Genomic DNA, 18,781 nt, shown 5'->3' on the forward strand with positions numbered 1-18,781 from the left:
ATAGATATGATTCTGGGACTTGAAGCTGGTTAGTGGGAAGTATTTGCAGAACTCAACCTGTACTCTTCAATAAAGAACCAAGTTTTGTGGAATTAAGTTCAAGTTCACGTTTACATTTATTGTCATTGCACCAGTTGGTACAGTGAGATTTGTGTTGCCATACAGCTATACGAATAAAAAGAACACAACACACGATAGAATTTAACACGAACATCCCCACACAGCGGAATCAGCGTTTCCCACTGTGAGGGAAGGCAAAAAAGTTCAGTCATAGAAACATAGAAACATAGAAATTAGGTCCAGGAGTAGGCTATTCGGCCCTTCGAGCCTGCACCGCCATTCAATATGATCATGGCTGATCATCCAACTCAGTATCCCGTACCTGCCTTCTCTCCATACCCTCTGATCCCCTTAGCCACAAGGGCCACATCTAGCTCCCTCTTAAATATAGCCAATGAACTGGCCTCGACTACCCTCTGCGGCAGAGAGTTCCAGAGATTCACCACTCTGTGTGAAAAACGTTCTTCTCATCTCGGTTTTAAAGGATTTCCCCCTTATCCTTAAGCTGTGACCCCTTGTCCTGGACTTCCCCAACATCGGGAACAATCTTCCTGCATCTAGCCTGTCCAACCCCTTAAGAATTTTGTAAGTCATCTTCTTTCCCCTTTGTTCCCCGTGGTCGTGGGGCCTCCGCAGTCACCGCTACGGGCGGCCCGATGTTCAGGCCCTCTCGCCGGGACGATCGAAACTCCGACGTCGGAACGGAAGAACATTCTCAGCGGCTTGGAGTTTCAGAATCGGCCACTTCCTACCGGCCGGAGACCGCGGCTCTCGAAGTCTACAGGCCAAGCTGGGCGGAGATTCAACACTGGCGACCCTCGGCAAAGGGGTCCCAGGGCTCTGCGATGTTAAGGTCAGCGCCGCCCGATGGCTGGAAGCCCCGCAGACCACAGCTCCACGGTGTTAAAATCATCAGTCCCAGCACTGTGGAGCTCAACACGGCGACCCCAGTAAGGCATCGCCCGCTCCGCAATGGTACTTCAGTGCTGCTCCGCTGCTGAAGCTGAAGCTCTGGCCGGTCTCCGGCAGGAAAGGCCGCGCTAATCCAGATGGTAGGCTGCGAGGAGGGGGGACGAAGAAGCGGCTTGTAGTAAAGACGCATCCTCGACCCAGGTAGTGACTAAAAAAATCAGTTTCTCCTTCCCCCCACCCACCCCATCCCCCACATAAAAAGACTAAAAGACTTCCAAAACCAAACTTTTTGAAGGACTAGAAATAAAAAAAGGATGAAAGGCCAAACATAGAAATATAGAAAACAGGTGCAGGAGTAGGCCATTCGGCCCTCCGAGCCTGCACCGCCATTCAATATGATCATGGCCGATCATCCAACTCAGTATCCCGTACCTGCCTTCTCTCCATACCCCTGATCCCCTTAGCCACAAGGGCCACATCTAACTCCCTCTTAAATATAGCCAATGAACTGGCCTCAACTACCCTCTGTGGCAGAGAGTTCCAGAGATTCACCACTCTCCGTGTGAAAAATGTTTTTCTCATCTCAGTCCTAAAAGATTTCCCCTTATCCTTAAATTGTGACCCCTTGTTCTGGACTTCCCCAACATCGGGAACAATCTTCCTGCATCTAGCCTGTCCAACCCCTTAAGAATTTTGTATGTTTCAATAAGATCCCCCCTCAATCTTCTAAATTTTAGCGAGTACAAGCCGAGTCTATCCAGTCTTTCTTCATATGAAAGTCCTGACATCCCAGGAATCAGTCTGGTGAACCTTCTCTGTACTCCCTCTATGGCAAGAATGTCTTTCCTCAGATTAGGAGACCAAAACTGTACGCAATACTTCAGACGTGGTCTCACCAAGACCCTGTACAACTGCAGTAGCACCACCTTGCTCCTATACTCAAATCCTTTTGCTATGAATGCTAACATACCATTCACCTTCTTCACTGCCTGCTGCACCTGCATGCCTACTTTTAACGACTGGTGTACCATGACACCCAGGTCTCGCTGCATCTCCCCCTTTCCCAATCGGCCACCATTCAGATAATAGTCTACTTTCCTGTTTTTGCCACCAAAGTGGATAACCTCACATTTATCCACATTATGCTGCATCTGCCATGCATTTGCCCACTCACCCAGCCTATCCGTCACCTTGCAGCCTCCTAGCATCCTCCACACAGGTAACACTGCCCCCAGCTTTGTGTCATCCGCAAACTTGGAGATGTTGCATTCAATTCCCTCGTCCAAATCATTAATATATATCGTAAATAGCTGGGGTCCCAGCACTGAACCTTGCGGTACCCCACTAGTCACTGCCTGCCATTGTGATAAGGACCCGTTTACTCCTACACTTTGCTTCCTGTTTGCGGGCCAGTTCTCTATCCACATCAATACTGAACCCCCAATTACCGTGTGCTTTAAGTTTGTATACTAATCTCTTATGTGGGACCTTGTCGAAAGCCTTCTGGAAGTCCAGATATAACACATCCACTGGTTCTCCATTATCCACAATGCTAGTTACATCCTCGAAAAATTCTATGATTCGTCAGACATGATTTACCTTTCATAAATCCATGCTGACTTTGTCCAATGATTTCACCACTTTCCAAATGTGCTGCTATCCCATCTTTAATTACTGATTCTAGCAGTTTCCCCACTACCGACGTTAGACTAACTGGTCTGTAATTCCCCGTATATTCCCTCTCCCTCCCTTTTTAAAAAGTGGGGTTACATTAGCTACCCTCCAATCCTCAGGAACTACTCCAGAATCTAAAGAGTTTTGAAAAATTATCACTAATGCATCCACTATTTCTGGGGCTACTTCTTTAAGTACTCTGGGATGCAGCCTCTCTGGCCCTGGGGGTTATCGGCCTTTAATCCATTCAATTTACCTAACACCACTTCCCGGCTAACCTGGATTTTACTCAGTTCCTCCATCTCATTTGACCCCCGGTCCCCTGCTATTTCCAGCAGATTATTTATGTCTTCCTTAGAGAAGACAGAACCAAAGTAGTTATTCAACTGGTTTGCCATGCCCTTGTTCCCCATGACCAATTCCCCTGTTTCTGACTGCAAGGGACCTACATTTGTTTTAACTAATCTTTTTCTCTTCACATATCTATAAAAGCTTTTGCAGTCAGTTTTTATGTTCCCGGCCAGTTTTCTTTCATAATCTATGTTCCCTTTCCTAATTAAGCCCTTTGTCCTCCTCTGCTGTTCTCCCAGTCCTCTGGTAGGCAGCTTTTTCTGGCTAATTTGTACGCTTCATCTTTTGTTTTGATACTATCCCTAATTTCCCTTGTTATCCACGGATGCACTACCTTCCCTGATTTATTTTTTTGCCAAACTGGTATGAACAATTGTTGCAGTTCATCCATGCAGTCTTTAAATGCCTTCCATTGCATATCCACCGTCAACCCATTAAGAATCAATTGCCAGTCTATCTTGGCCAATTCACGTCTCATACCCTCAAAGTTACCTTTCTTTAAGTTCAGAACCATTGTTTCTGAAGTAACAATGTCACTCTCCATCCTAATGAAGAACTCAACCATATTATGGTCACTCTTGCCCAAGGGGCCACGCACAACAAGACTGCTAACTAAACCTTCCTCATTACTCAATACCCAGTCTAAAATAGCCTGCTCTCTCGTTGGTTCCTCTACATGTTGGTTTATAAAACTATCCCGCATACATTCCTCAGCACCCTTGCCAATTTGATTCACCCAATCTATATGTAGATTGAAGTCACCCATTATAACTGTTTTACCTTTGTTGCACGCATTTCTAATTTCCTGTTTGATGCCATCCCCAAGTCTGTATCCAACTCCCACTAGCGTTTTCTGCCCCTTAGTGTTTTGCAGCTCTACCCATATCGATTCCACATCCTCCAAGCTAATGTCCTTCCTTTCTGTTGCATTAATCTGCTCTCTAACCAGCAACACTACCCCACATCCTTTCCCTTTCTGTCTATCCCTCCTGAATATTGAATATCCCTGGATGTTCAGCTCCCAGCCTTGGTCACCCTGGAGCCATGTCTTCGTGATCCCAACTATATCATAGTCATTAATAGCTATCTGAACATTCAACTCATCCACCTTATTATGAATGCTCCTTGCATTGAGACATAAAGCCTTCAGGCTTGTTTTTACAACACCCTTACCCCTTATACAATTATGTTGAAAAGTGTCCCTTTTTGATTTTTGCCCTGGTTTTGTCTGCCTGCCACTTTTACTTTTCACCTTGCTACCTATTGCTTCTACCCTCATTTTACACCCCTCTGTCTCTACGCTCACACATTTAAGAAACCCTTTCCTTTTAACTCCATCCTCCACTATCCCATTTAACACCCCACCCCCCTTATTCAGTTTAAAGCCACCCATGTAGCAGTGGCAACCCTGCCTGCCAGAATGCTGGTCCCCCACCTGTTAAGATGCAATCCGTCCTTTTGGACAGTTCCCCCTTACCCCAAAACAGATCCCAGTGATCTAAGAATCTAAATCCCTGTCCCGTGCACCAGTTCCTCAGCCACACGTTCAGGTCCCGTATCTCCCTGTTCCTGCTCTCGCCTGCACGAGGAACTGGAAGCAAACCGGAGATAACAACCCTGGAGGTCCTGCTTTTCAGCTTTTTTTTCAAGCTCTCTAAAGTCACGCTGCAGAATATTCATCCCCTTCTTTCCGACATCGTTTGTGCCGACATGCACTACCACTTCCGGATGTTCACCTTCGCCCTTGAGGATTTTCTGCACTCTGTCCGTGACATCCTGGATCCTGGCACCGGGAAGGCAGCACACCATCCTCGCATCCCGTCTGTTGCCGTAGAAACTCCTATCCGTACCTCTCACAATGGAGTCTCCCACTACAATGGCGTTGCCTGACTTTGGTCTATTTGGTTTTGGCTCATCAGCCCTATTTACTTCGCAAGCCAGTCCGTCGCTCAGTGTAAACACGTCTTCTGTCCCGACAGCTTCTAAGTGGGTGAACCTGTTCACAAGAGGTACAACACCCGGGGACGTTGGCATTCCATGCTTCCCTCCCTTTCTCACTGTCTCCCATCTTCTCTCTTCAAGTACCTTAGGTGTAACAATCGTACTGTAGGACTTGTCGAGGAACGACTCCGTTTCTCGGACGAACCTGAGGTCATCCACTTGCTTCTCCAGTTCCCCAACACGGCCCTTCAGGAGCTCTACCTGGATGCACTTGTCACATTTGTAGCAGCCAGAGGCACCAGTGGTGCCCTTGACCTCCCACATAATAATAATAATAATAATAATATTTATTTATATAGCACTTTTCAACAAAACCAGTATTTGAACCAAAGTGCTTTACAGAGATTGATTAAATTAATTGAACAGATCAATGCAATAAATCCATACAAATTAAAAAAAAGAGAAAAAAAGAGAAAAAGAAAAAAGACACAGAAACAGTACACTATAGAAATCAACATGAAACGTTATCACATCAACACACACACTAACACACACAGACACACACACATACATACTGCAAGCATCACACTGAATCAGCTTGCCTGACATCTCCTTCTTTCATCTCTCCCTCTGCTGTGTATTGCGTGGTCTCCTCTCCTCAGCCTCCTCGCCGAAGACTCTCGACTCTCAAAGACTCACACTTTACTCACAGGGCCGCTCCCTCATTGCCGCTCCCTTAAAGCAGTCTTGCTTATATTGACTGATAAATTGCCTAATTTACCAATTTACAAACCAAATTCCTCAGTTTTCAACTGTTTTCCCCGCTTTGATTCTAACTCTCCTCCCACTTGGGCTAGAGCCAATCAGTGTTTTCTCTTGCTTATCTTCTGCTGCTGTTGCTTCCAAATCTACAGCAGCTCTGACACCACCTTTCAGCCACTGTCTTCGACCTTCAAGCTCGAGGGCACTCGCCTGAAAAACCTCGAGCTGGGTTGACCGTCAGCGATGAAACCGCGAGCCGGATCGACAGACGGCGCACACGCACACACACACGCGCGCACACACACACACGCACACGCACACGCACACTAACACACGAACACACACACATACATACATGCACACACACACACACACACACACACACACAGACACACACAGACACACACACATACATACATGCACACACACACACACACATACACACACACACACACACACGTATATATACACACACATATACATACACACACACACACACACACACACACACACACACACACACACACACACACACACACACACACACACACACACACACACACACACACACCCACACATACACACACACACACACACCACACACACACACACACACACACTAACACATCGCAAAGGCGGGGGCCAGGGAAAGGGGGGGGGGGGGGCGCTGTTTGAAATTCACACCCCGCGATGAACAGGAAGGTAAAAGAGGATGCACAGTGTACGGTAAGTCCTTTAGAGAGCGCGGAAGGGGGGGGTGGGAGAGAGAAGGGGAGGAGAAGGGGAGGAGAAGGGGAGGAGAAGGGGAGGAGAAGGGGGGAGGAGGAGGGAAGGAGGACGGGAGGAGGACGGGAGGAGGACGGGAGGAGAAGGGGAGGAGAAGGAGAAAGGGGGAGGAGAGAAGGGGGAGGAGAAGGGGGGAGGAGAAGGGGGGAGGAGAAAGGGGGAGGAGAAAGGGGGAGGAGAAAGGGGGAGGAGAAAGGGGGAGGAGAAGGGGATGAGAAGGTGAGAAAAGGGGAGGAGAAGGGGTGGAGACACTTTTAAGAAGCTAGACAACGTTTAAATAAATAAAAAATAAATGCAAGCCTTCCTTGTCTTAATAAAGTATAGCGGGCATTTAACATTACCGGTCGGTTTTCCTTGGTCCTGAAAACTCCAGTGAGCCAATTAAAATGCCCGGTCAGTGAAGGAGATTGCCTACGGTTACATCGACTGCCTATAATTACATAGCAACCCCACTCCACTGCACTACGAGTTCAAAAGAACCATGCCGACCAATTTTTACGCACGGAAACTTTTTCACCATGCTGCAAAATTTTCTCGACCAAACTGAGGCCTCGAGTATGCGGGAACTTCCCTCGTGCATGAAGGAGAGTTCAAGTGACCTCATAGGGCCACGTGTCAACCAGGCTGCGAGTTTGAGTCGAGGGCAAACTCGCAGATTAGGTCGCCGCAGTGGGACAGCCCCTTTAATATCTGATGAGAGGATTGAAAATGCTGCAGCAAAGCGTGTATTCAACTTAAACGCTTCCACATGCAGCAGCGTGCACAAGCAGAAAACAAAGACTTGGCCTTTCCCAGAAGATAAGTAGAACAGGTTTCCAACTGAGACACTTCCTACCATATGAAGTAAATACCTGGAAATAAACACTTCAGTATGGAATACTGCCAGCTTGATCACCAAACTCAGCGGACTTGGCATCTCCACCTCCCTCTGCAACTGGACACTGGACTTCCTCACTAACAGACCACAGTCTGTTAGGGTCAATAACCTCACCTCCTCCACTATAACACTGAACACCGGAGTGCCACAGGGCTGTGTGCTCAGCCCTCTCCTCTACTCCCTCTTCACCCACGACTGCATCCCAAAGTACGGATCCAACGCCATTATTAAGTTTGCTGACGATACCACGGTAGTAGGACTGATCAGCGACAACGATGAGTCAGCCTACAGGGATGAGATCCAGCACCTGACAGCCTGGTGTGCCGACAATAACCTCGTCCTCAACTCCAAAAAGACGAGGGAGATTATTGTTGACTTCAGGCAGACCAGAGGAGGCAGTCATACCCCCATCCATATAAACGGGACTGAGGTGGAGCGCGTCTCCAGCTATAAATTCCTCGGAGTGCATATCTCGGAGGATTTGTCCTGGTCCCTCAACACCTCCAAGCTGATCAAAAAGGCACAGCAGCGCCTTTACTTCCTGAGGAGGCTCAAGAAAGCCCACCTGTCCCCCCGGATCCTGACCAACTTTTACCGCTGTACCATAGAGAGTATCCTGACCACCTGCTTCACGGTATGGTACAGCAGCTGCACTGCAGCGGGCAGGAAGGCACTACAACGGGTGGTGAAAACAGCGCAGCACATCATCGGTGCCCCGCTCCCTGCCATAGATGCCCTCCACTGAAAACGGTGTCTGAGACGGGCTGGGAAGATCATCAAAGACCCCTCACACCCCAACCATGGACTGTTTGCCCTCCTCCCATCAGGGAGGCGGTACAGGAGCCTCAGGTCACGTACCAGTAGGATGAGGAACAGCTTCTACCACAATACAATCACATTGCTGAACTCGGAGCCCCGCCGATAGATTTCTCTGGTCCCTCCGTCCCCATTGTTTAATTATTCTGTATTTCCTGATTATTCTGTATCTTCTCTCTTTCTATTTTTTTTTGTTTTCTTTATGTACAACTACTACGGACTGACGCAAAACTGCATTTCGTTGTACTGATACTTGTATTTGTGCGGTGACATTAAAGTTGAATTAAATTGAATTGAATTGAATTGGAGGCTAGGTGTTGAGCAGAGGCACATAATCAGTGATTGACGTGTAGAAATGTATGTGCATTCCACAAGATCTTAAGAATCTGGCTTCACAGATTATTTTGTACTTTTACTTCCACGATAATTATATAACTTATGTAAAAAAAGGTGTTTGCTCAAATTCCCAGTTATTGTGCCAGTAAAAATGATCATTATTGGAGTGTTCATTGGTTCTTCCATCATCTGTCCTTATGAGATTCCAAGGGGACCATTCTTGACCCCCAAGAAGGGATGAGTCCGACAACCACACCATGTCTGGTATCAATGGATGCACATGGTGGGAGGTGGGGAGAAGAGAAGAGAGAAGGTGCTACATTGCACTCCCGGATCAGCTATTGAAATTATTACAAAAAACATATCTATTTCCTCATGACTTTTACTATTGGTTTAATTTAGAGATACAGCATGGAAACAAGCCCTTCAGCCCACTGAGGCCATGCTGACCATTGATCACCCGTTCACACTAGTTCTGTGTTATCCCAATTTCTCATCCCTACACACACTGAGGGCAATGCACAGAAACAATTAACCAACAAACCCACACGTCTTTGTGATGTATGGGGGGGATCCACCCGGAGGTAACCCACATGGTCACAGGGAGAACATACAAACTCCACACAGGCAGCAGCTGGAGCCAGGATCAAACTCGGGTCTCCAGTGCAATGGGCCAACATCTACTAGCTACGCCACTGTGCCGCCAATACCAACCGCGATTTCCAGGATAGGAAACCCATCAGATAAGCGGAGGCTGAAAGCTTCTATAATATACATTAATTTACAGCCCTACATCAAACCTTTTCATTGATCATCCAATCCCTATCTCACCTCCCATTAATTCGACCAAATACTGTACATGCTTTACATCGAAAGACATTCTTGCCATAGAGGGAGTACAGAGAAGGTTCACCAGACTGATTCCTGGGATGTCAGGACTTTCATATGAAGAAAGATTGGATAGACTCGACTTGTACTCGCCAGAATTTAGAAGATTGAGGGGGGATCTTATAGAAACGTACAAAATTCTTAAGAGGTTGGACATGCTAGATGCAGGAAGATTGTTCCCGATGTTGAGGAAGTCCAGAACAAGGGGTCACAGTTTAAGGATAAGGGGGAAATCTTCTAGGACCGAGATGAGGAAAACATTTTTCACACAGAGAGTGGTGAATCTCTGGAACTCTCTGCCACAGAAGGTAGTTGAGGCCAGTTCATTGGCTATATTTAAGAGCGAGTTAGATGTGGCCCTTGTGGCTAAAGGTATCAGGGGGTATGGAGAGAAGGCAGGTACAGGATACTGAGTTGGATGATCAGCCATGATCATATTGAATGGCGGTGCAGGCTCGAAGGGCCGAATGGCCTACTCCTGCACCTATTTTCTATGTCTATGTTTCTATGTCTTCCCCCAGACTCCACTGATTATTTTGTAGCAATCTCCACCATCACAGTCCAACATGATCTATAAATTCCCATCCACCCTGATATCCTCCATCCATTCTCCAAACTCTCACTGCCCATCCCCATCCCGCTCTCTGTTCACCGATTGTGTGCCTATACCTTTCTCATTAAATGGACAATCTCCCAATCAACCTAACTACAGCCAAGAAACTTAAAGAAACATTTAAAAGATGCCTTTCTTTTAAGTCTTCCACATTTACCCATCCATAACGTCTCCACAGACTGCTCGCTCCAGGCCTCCATGAAGGAAACTGGAATGTTGACGTTTCAGGTCGAGACATTTCACCTGGACTGCTCAGCATTGTGGTAATTTCATTGACTCTAGATAAAGGATCTCGACCCGATTTCCGTCCACAGACGGTGGCTGACCTGCTGAGTTCCTTCAGCTGCTCTCGTTTCTTGGCTACAGATTCCATCATCTGTAGTCTCTTCAGATTCAGATTCAATTTAATTGTCATTGTCAGTGTACAGTACAGAGACAACGAAATGCATTTATTTGTGCCTCCATTGCACTGCGGCCCCATGCTCTGTAACTAGGAGGGTCTAAATTCTATGCAATGATATTTGGAATGCAGCAATGCTGGAAACATGGCATTGTCACCCACACAATACAAATCCAAAATGTATCAATTTGTATACAAGAATAAAGTTGCAGGAATAGGCCATTCAGCCCCTCTAGCCTGCTGCACCATTTAGTGTGATCATGGCTGATGTACCTCAGGCCTCATCTCCTCTTCCACGCCAGTACCCATCACCTTCAATCCCACAATATTTCACTTTGTTAGACAAGAGATCTCCTCATTAAATATCTCCAATAGTCCACCCTACAGAGCAGAGAATCTCAGGGCAGGAGAATGGGGTTAAGTGGGAGAGATAGATCAGCCATAATTGATTGGTGGAGTAGGCTTGATGGGTCGAATGGCCTAGTTCTGCTCCTATTACTTATGACCTCAGAGATTTTCACCCTCTGCCAGAAGTTAATATCAGGTTAGCTATAAAATTCTTGTACTTGTTTTGCATGGAGTTTGTTGGACATTATGTTTAAGTTTCACCATGGTGATTGTTTTGGGTTTTGCATAAGGCTTGTCATCTCATTAGACATTTGAATGGATGATGTGTAGCAATGTCCAATGAGGCCTTAAGAATGAGTCTGACGGGCAGAACATATATATTTCTGTAGTGAACTAGGGGGTCATCTAGTTGTCAGTCATACCTCTAGAGTTGCCAACCATGGAATCTCCATTTTCCTCAATTGGAGCAATTGATCTTTGCATTTCTTCCCAACATCATCATCGTCGAAATAGGGTAGAGAGTCGTGCAAGTTCAACACTAGCAATAAAACAATCAGATTAAAATAAGCATTATTAATATACGCAACAAGCAGTGAAAAACACAAATCGTAATGTAAACAATGGTCTACATTATCATAGAATATAGAATAGTACAGCACAGGAACAGGCCCTTCAGCCCACAAGGTCCATGCCAAACATGTCAGGTTCAACTAATCTTCTCTGCCGGCATGTGATCTACAGCCATGCATTCCCTGCATATCCATGTGCTTCTCTAAAAGCTTCATGAAAGCCACTATCGGATTTGCCTCCACCAGCACCCTTGGCAGTATGTTCGAGGCACCCACTACAGTGTGTAAAATCCCCTTTAAACTTTGCCCCTCTCACCTTAAACCTATGCACTCTGGTCTGATGTTCCACCCTAGAAAAAGGTTTAGACTGTCCATCCTATCGATGCCTCTAATACTTTTATATAGTGTACAATGATCGTCTCCCCTCAGCCTCTGATGCTCCAGAGAAATTAATCCTAGTTTGTCCAACTCCTCCTTATAGCTAATACCCTCTAATCCAGGCAGGCTACTGGTGAACCTCTCCTGCAATCTCTGCGCGCCCTTCCTGCAACGGAGCGACCAGTACTGCGCACAATACTCCAAACGCAGCCTAAATAAATTCCAGTAAATCTGCATCATTACACCTATTGGTGATCGATGTAATGTGGACAATAACAGAGAAAGCTGCAAGAGTAGCAGAGTTTGTGTCATCAAACGTGTTCACCCACCATTCTCATTGTCCTTGGTGTGTTGGTTGGGCCTTGAATCTTTCAGTTTTACCTAATCAGAAAGACAATGTTAAAAGTAAGCACAGATGTAGCATTTGTAAATAATGTTGCAATATGTTCCAGGTGTTCAAATGAATGTAGCGCTTCAACAAATTAGTATTTTTTCCCTTCCCTAACAAACAGACCTGAAAGCCATTTGAGGCTCATTTAACATTGCCCCAATGTTGGACACTTGACCCACTAACAATGTGATTGGACTTTTTTTTTTCCCGTTGCTCATTGGTGAATGGTTAACCAACTGGAGTGTTAGAACAATATATAAAAATCACACTTACACCCTGTTTAAATAAGCAGAAAAAGGCTGTTATTCTATTCATTTTAACATAATCAACCAAACTAAATCATCAATGGACCACATATTGTCAACTCAAGGAATAGTCAATAAAAAGCAACCGCATACAGCCAGTAATTCCAATAGTATTAAGGTCCTGTCCCACGAGCATGCGACTCCATGCGGCAAGCGCGACCTAACGTGGTCGCTTGAGCCGTATGGCCTCGCGGGGCCGGTCCCACTTCGATCACCGGAGCCGTATGGAGTTGTGCGGAGCTGGTCCCGACATCGCGCGGGGCTCCGAAAATCTGACCGTGTTCAAAAATTCCGCGCGGCAACAGCCTGCCGGCCCGCAGCCGCCTCAACGCCGTACGCACCGCCCCGACGGGCATACGTAGCGTCTCGACGCCGTACGCAGCGTCTTGAACTTCCCACGGACTTCACTCGAACTTCATGTCACTCACTCGACCTCCGCGCAGCCCCCGCTTCCGGTTTGGTCGCGCTTGCCGCATGCAGGCGCATGCTCGTGGGACAGGCCCTTTACACTTGTATATATTACAGAATCTCTCAAACCTACAATATGGTGAATACTGACAAAAAGGACAAGGCCAGCACCTCCTGGAAACTCTGCTGCATACAAGTATCCATGCAAGTTGCATATCCTATAATAACTTGATCTAAATCGCAATCCTACAGCACAGTGGAAGCCCCGTCACTAGAAGTTTAAGAAGGTGGCTCACCGCCAGTTTTTCCAAGAATTAGAACTATAATTATTAAACAGCTTTCTGAATAAAACAGGGATCTTTTTCTTTTGTTGTTTAGTTTTTATTTTCTCATTGATTGATTTTAATTAACCTTTTTGTTGTGCATACGGCATTGTGAACAAGATCTCAGAAGTAGGCTTTTTCTGACCTGTGATACTCGCCCAATGTAAGGAGATGACAACATTGCAAATGTCCAGATTACAATCTTCCGATATCCTCTCGGTTTAGCATTGAACCTTTCGGTTGGAAAACTGCACACCAGTCAATTTTCCAACCGGAAATGGGCTGGTGTGCAGTCACTTTGTGCAGAGAGTAAATTGACAGGTGAGCAGTCGCTGGGGCGTTATGGACCAGTAAACTTAACAAGTTATGTCAGAAAGTTAACATAATCAATGCAAGAATAGTTGAAGACCTTGAAAATGTTCAATTGATCAGAAAGAACACCATGGATGTGTAAGAGGGCATTTATAATCAACAAATTGTTTGAAGTTAGTGAAAAACATTTTGAAGAGTTTGTCTGAAGTATTGGAGAGGAGATTGTCTATGGACTATACACAAATGGTCCGAAAGGAGCTCCCTTTTGAAATTTGCAGTTGATTCTTGATCAATTGGTAATTCATAGTTTTCAGTTAACCAAAGGCAAATATATCTTCTTGTGTGTGATGTGCATAGCCTAAAGTTGTAGACAGCAAAACACTACATCTATCTGTTTGTGCACATCAGGTTGCTTGCATTAGACAATAGACAATAGACAATAGGTGCAGGAGTAGGCCATTTGGCCCTTCGAGCCAGCGCCAGCATTCAATATAATCATGGCTGATCATCCACAATCAGTACCCCGTTCCTACATATCCCGTGACTTGAAACGGGGTGGTCCACATAAAGGTTGCAATCTCCCACCCCAGGTGAGTATATGGGATTAGGCCACAAATTACCCATAATCTCATTGAGTGGAAAAACAGTAGCTGTCTTTTCATTAAATGATGAAATGATATAAAAAGATGCAATTAAAAAATATATATTAACAGATATTCCCAAAAATCACCTTTTGAGCTTTTTCCACAGAATGATAATACCTTGACCACCAGTCCACAACAATTTCACTATCATCGACACAGGACTTTAACCTCCGTGAAGTAAACCTTCGTGACAATCTCCTTTTCTGAAATAAAGCAAAGGCAGTAGAAAGCAGCTTCAGTGTGTATATAATGAACGTTTTAAATCATTTTTGCACCTGTCCCATTGCTATATCCCATCATTGCAAAGACTCTTTGAGCTTGGCGGTTACATATTGTGGCTGATGAATGCAATGGAAATGTGACAAGATATTTCTTGAATAACCTGAAATACTGTCTAGACATCTGGAGATGAAGACCAATTCCAATTTACTTCCTGGCATTAAAATGAAAGGAATGAATAAAGCTAAATGCTTGATGCATTTTGAAGTTTCATGCATTTCCTCGCACCACCCGGCGTGGCTTTAATGGCCGCGGGACAATCGCCATCGCCAGCCGGGGGCTATGACTTTGACTCTGACATCGGGGGGGGGGGGAGAGTGCAGTGGAGAGATAAGTTTATTTGGCCTTCCATCACAGCTATGTGATGGATGTTTATGTTAAATGTAATTATGTTGTGTCTGGGGTCTATTTGTGTGTAATGTATGGCTGCAGAAACGGCATTTCGTTTGGACCTCCAGGGGTCCAAATGACAATTAAATTGACTCTTGACTCTCTTGACTCTTGACTCTTGATTTGCTAACTCTATCTGATTGTCTGAAGGTCTAGCATCTTACTTAATGTTTTTCACCCTTATTTCACCTACAACTGACTTGGTCAGCTACTTGGCCAACTCAGAGAGCCGATAACATTATCTTGACTGACATTCCAGCACAGTATCAAGGAAAAGCAGTTTGATGTTTTGGATGTCCAAAATATCACATCTCGGGAGGATATGAAAAATCTCGTGGGAAATGGATTTTTCTCAGTGCTCAGGAAACAACTTACCTCGATCAACATCACTAAAACAGATGAATTGGCCACTTATTTCCTTATAGTTTGCACAACCATGTTTGCCAATTCTGATCCTTTGCAATGAAACTATAACCACGTTTAGGTAGTGCATTGGCTGTGAAAAGCTTTGGAGTTTTAAAGGCTACTAGACCAAGTGCAGACCCGTTGGGTCTGCTCCCCCAATGGTGTGATTCCCCCAACCCAATATTCCACCATGCACCCGTCTCCTCCAATGGAACTGAAGCCGTTGCCAAATGTAAGTTTCCAGCACTCCCCTGCCTCCCTCAATTGCACCTCGCCTGCCTGCCGCAGCAGTGAAAAGTTCAGTGTTCCTGTCTTGCAACTTTGTTTCGAAGTGTGTTGGAAGCTGATAGGAAGGAGCAGCCGTCAACGAATCGAAAGGCAGGAAGGGATCCGTACTGCAGGCGGACGGATGGATTTGAGTTTTATATATTAATAGATGAAAGAAGCTGTATGCAAGCATATTCTTTGTTTTCTTTGCTGTTTGGTTGGTACAATGATGTCAGTGACCAGAAACCAATTTCATTCATCCAAGGGAGTGAAGAAGTGCATTTTGAATGCAATTTAAAAGCTGTCCAATTACAATACTGTGTAGGAAGGAACAACAGATGCTGGTTTACACCAAAGATAGACACAAAATGCTGGAGTAGCTCAGCGGGACAGGCAGCATCTCTGGAGAGAAGGAATAAGTGACGTTTCGGGTCGAAATCCTTCTTCAGACAGATCCTTCTTCAGTCTGAAGAAGGTTCTCTACCTGAAAAGTCACCCCTTCCTTCTCTCCAGAGATGCTGCCTGTCCCACTGAGTTATTTCAGCATTTTGTGTCTAATTACAAGACTGCCGTGGATAAAAATTCCGTTCAAACAGAGATCAGAAATTATGATTGCCCATATAGATTCCAACATTTTTCATCCATGGGCAGCAGCACTTCAAGATATTCAATGGAGATTATTTTATTTATTCAACCTCTTGATATGAATTGAGAATCGTGATTTGGCTGGTGAATCAAATTAAGCTTGAAGCTTCAAAAGAAAAGAGGTAAATAGAGTATTCCCTGGATAGTGGGATACTGTTTGGTCCAAGTACCAGTTGAAGCAGAGAGAACTACTTATTCAAAGATTACGTAAATAAGTTGGCATCATTTTATTTATTTCACTTTCTATTCTAATTTTAATGTAACACAGGGATAAGACTTATGGGATTGATATTCATTGCTCTCAATCGCCTACCACAATGTAGATTTGTGCAATTATACAACTTCTTGCGTGATTCTTAGGACAATCCAAAGCCACAGATAATGAGCTACTTATGAAGTACAGAAACTTGGAGATGCACGACTTTGACACTTTAGCCAAACATGGCCTTGGGCCAAATCACGAAGGAAAAGTCTCAGGGATTATTCTTCTTCTTCAAAAAACATAAGCTAATATTCAATGTCTCATCCATAATTAGTTAGAACCATAATCTAACAACCAATTATCCATTACAGTACAAACTAAAATATAGAAACATTCAAGTCTTACTGACCATGGAACGTTGTACGTTTCTTGAATTTGGTGATCCATGAGAATTTTCTATACCAACGTTTACATACACACTGCTTTCCAGTTTCGCTGATTCACTTTGCATTGCATTAGCACTGTCTGTTATTTAATAAAAAAAACACTTCAATAATTCATACAAATATGATTTAATCAATAACATGTCAGCAAATAGTATCACTGGTGGTTAAGGTTGAATGGTAAATCAACTTTTTTATTCTCCTTACACTTACTTTCCTGTCTGAATGAAAGAAATTTGCGTCTTTTCAGTTACATTTTAAGACTTTCAGATGTCCAGATGGAATTTCCGAGCATTACAGATGGATATCGTCAGCTCCCTTCTATCTGGTCCACAATCGGACTATCATTCTTTGCTGAAGATAATTGTAATTGTAATGTAGTAGTAATTAATTTGTTAGCCAAGTATGTAAAAACAAAGTGCTGGAGTAACTCAGCGGATCGGGCAGCATCTCTGGAGAAAAAGGATGGGTGATGTTTTGGGTCGGGACCTTTCTTAAGACTGAAAGTAGAGGGATGGAACTAGAGGTAAGAAAAGGCCAGAACAAAGCAGGACTGGCAACAAATGGCCAAGAAGGGTAAAATACGTCAGCTTGCCTCATCAGATGGTGTTCCTCTTTACAATTTCAATAGGTCTTGTATTTAAGTTGTCATTCAAAGGCTAGGTTATATTCTCTAGCCTGACACTTCAGAAGATTAATGGAAATATGCGGGTTTGGTAAAGTGCTCGCCAAAAAAAATCATCCTCAGATGTAAAGCTAAATATATACTCTGGTGGGGTCAGTGTGTCATATTCTCCCACTGAAATTCACTCCATCAAAGTCAAGCCTTTAAAAGACCTTTAAAAACAGCAGGAAAGAGAATGGGCGATAGGCATATTCTCAAGATAAACATCCTATGAGAAAAGAGGAGGGGGATGGAAAGAAATTAAAACAAAATAGACTGAATAATATAAACAAGTGTAGGGAAAATCAGGAAACAGCAAGAAATAGATGGGAGGAGAAACTAAAAGACAGCTTGGAGTAAAATCAGGTGAAGAGAGATTAAATAAACAAAAATGCTTTTTCATCAGACCAGAGTAATCATGAATGTCAGATTGTGTTTTTGGTTTTCCAACATATACTATGTGATTGTAGTAAATCTGGAATGATCCTTCTCATTACGCCAACACTCTCCCAGCATTGCACCATTGGTAACCTGTGAATGAATTCATGAGTGCATCTTACACCAATCAGCCATACAACGTTCTACTACATTACATATCCATCATCATGCATCAGCACTGAAGGAGCGTTTAAATAATTTACACTCAAATCACCAAACCCGTTTCAAAGCTTTGAGACACACAATGAAATTATAATGATAAGAAGAATGCACTTACATTGTACTTTTCATAGATTTCATGTCTCACAGTACTTGAGAATAAATAAACTTGTTTTGTAGAATAATCACTGCATCAGTTGCAAATTTAGAAAAATGATGAACGTGTGCGCAACACCATTTCATACATAGCAATGAGGTACATGACAATTTGAGGGGCAAATGTTGGACAAAAATTGGAAAGAATTCCCATTCCATGTTCAATCGTACAATGGGACAGCAGAGAAAACCTCCACTGAAAACACAATTCAATAGACACTGGCTCTGACAGTGAAACACACACTGGAATCCACACCTCGATCACTGCTCAAAACTCAGGTGTGGGCTTGAACTCACAAACGTCTGACTCATATAACCATATAACCACATAACAATTACAGCACGGAAACAGGCCATCTCGGCCCTACAAGTCCGTGCCGAACACTTATTTTCCTCTAGTTTCATCTACCTGCACTCAGACCATAACCCTCCATTCCTTTCCCATCCATATACCTATCCATTTTATTTTTAAATGATAAAATCAAACCTGCCTCCACCACTTCCACTGGAAGCTCATTCCACTCTCTATTTTGTTGACATCCTTCCTTTAATTAGGCGACCAGAATTGTACACCATACTCCAGAATTGGTCTCACCAATGCCTTGTACAATTTTAACATTACATTCCAATTTCTATTGT

General features: G+C 44.2%; 1 protein-coding gene across 1 annotated transcript in view; it reads right to left on the bottom strand.

The window, feature by feature from the left end:
• Window positions 1-18,781, bottom strand: part of fer1l6 (fer-1 like family member 6) — a 132,140-nt gene that overhangs the window by 37,092 nt on the left and 76,267 nt on the right. The window contains 5 exon segments of the mRNA XM_055633476.1: window positions 11,187-11,423; window positions 11,989-11,996; window positions 12,041-12,092; window positions 14,181-14,297; window positions 16,692-16,807. Coding sequence (XP_055489451.1) covers window positions 11,187-11,423; window positions 11,989-11,996; window positions 12,041-12,092; window positions 14,181-14,297; window positions 16,692-16,807 — 530 coding nt within the window.

This window comes from Leucoraja erinacea, chromosome 4, assembly GCF_028641065.1.
Source record: "Leucoraja erinacea ecotype New England chromosome 4, Leri_hhj_1, whole genome shotgun sequence".
NCBI lineage: Eukaryota > Metazoa > Chordata > Chondrichthyes > Rajiformes > Rajidae > Leucoraja > Leucoraja erinaceus.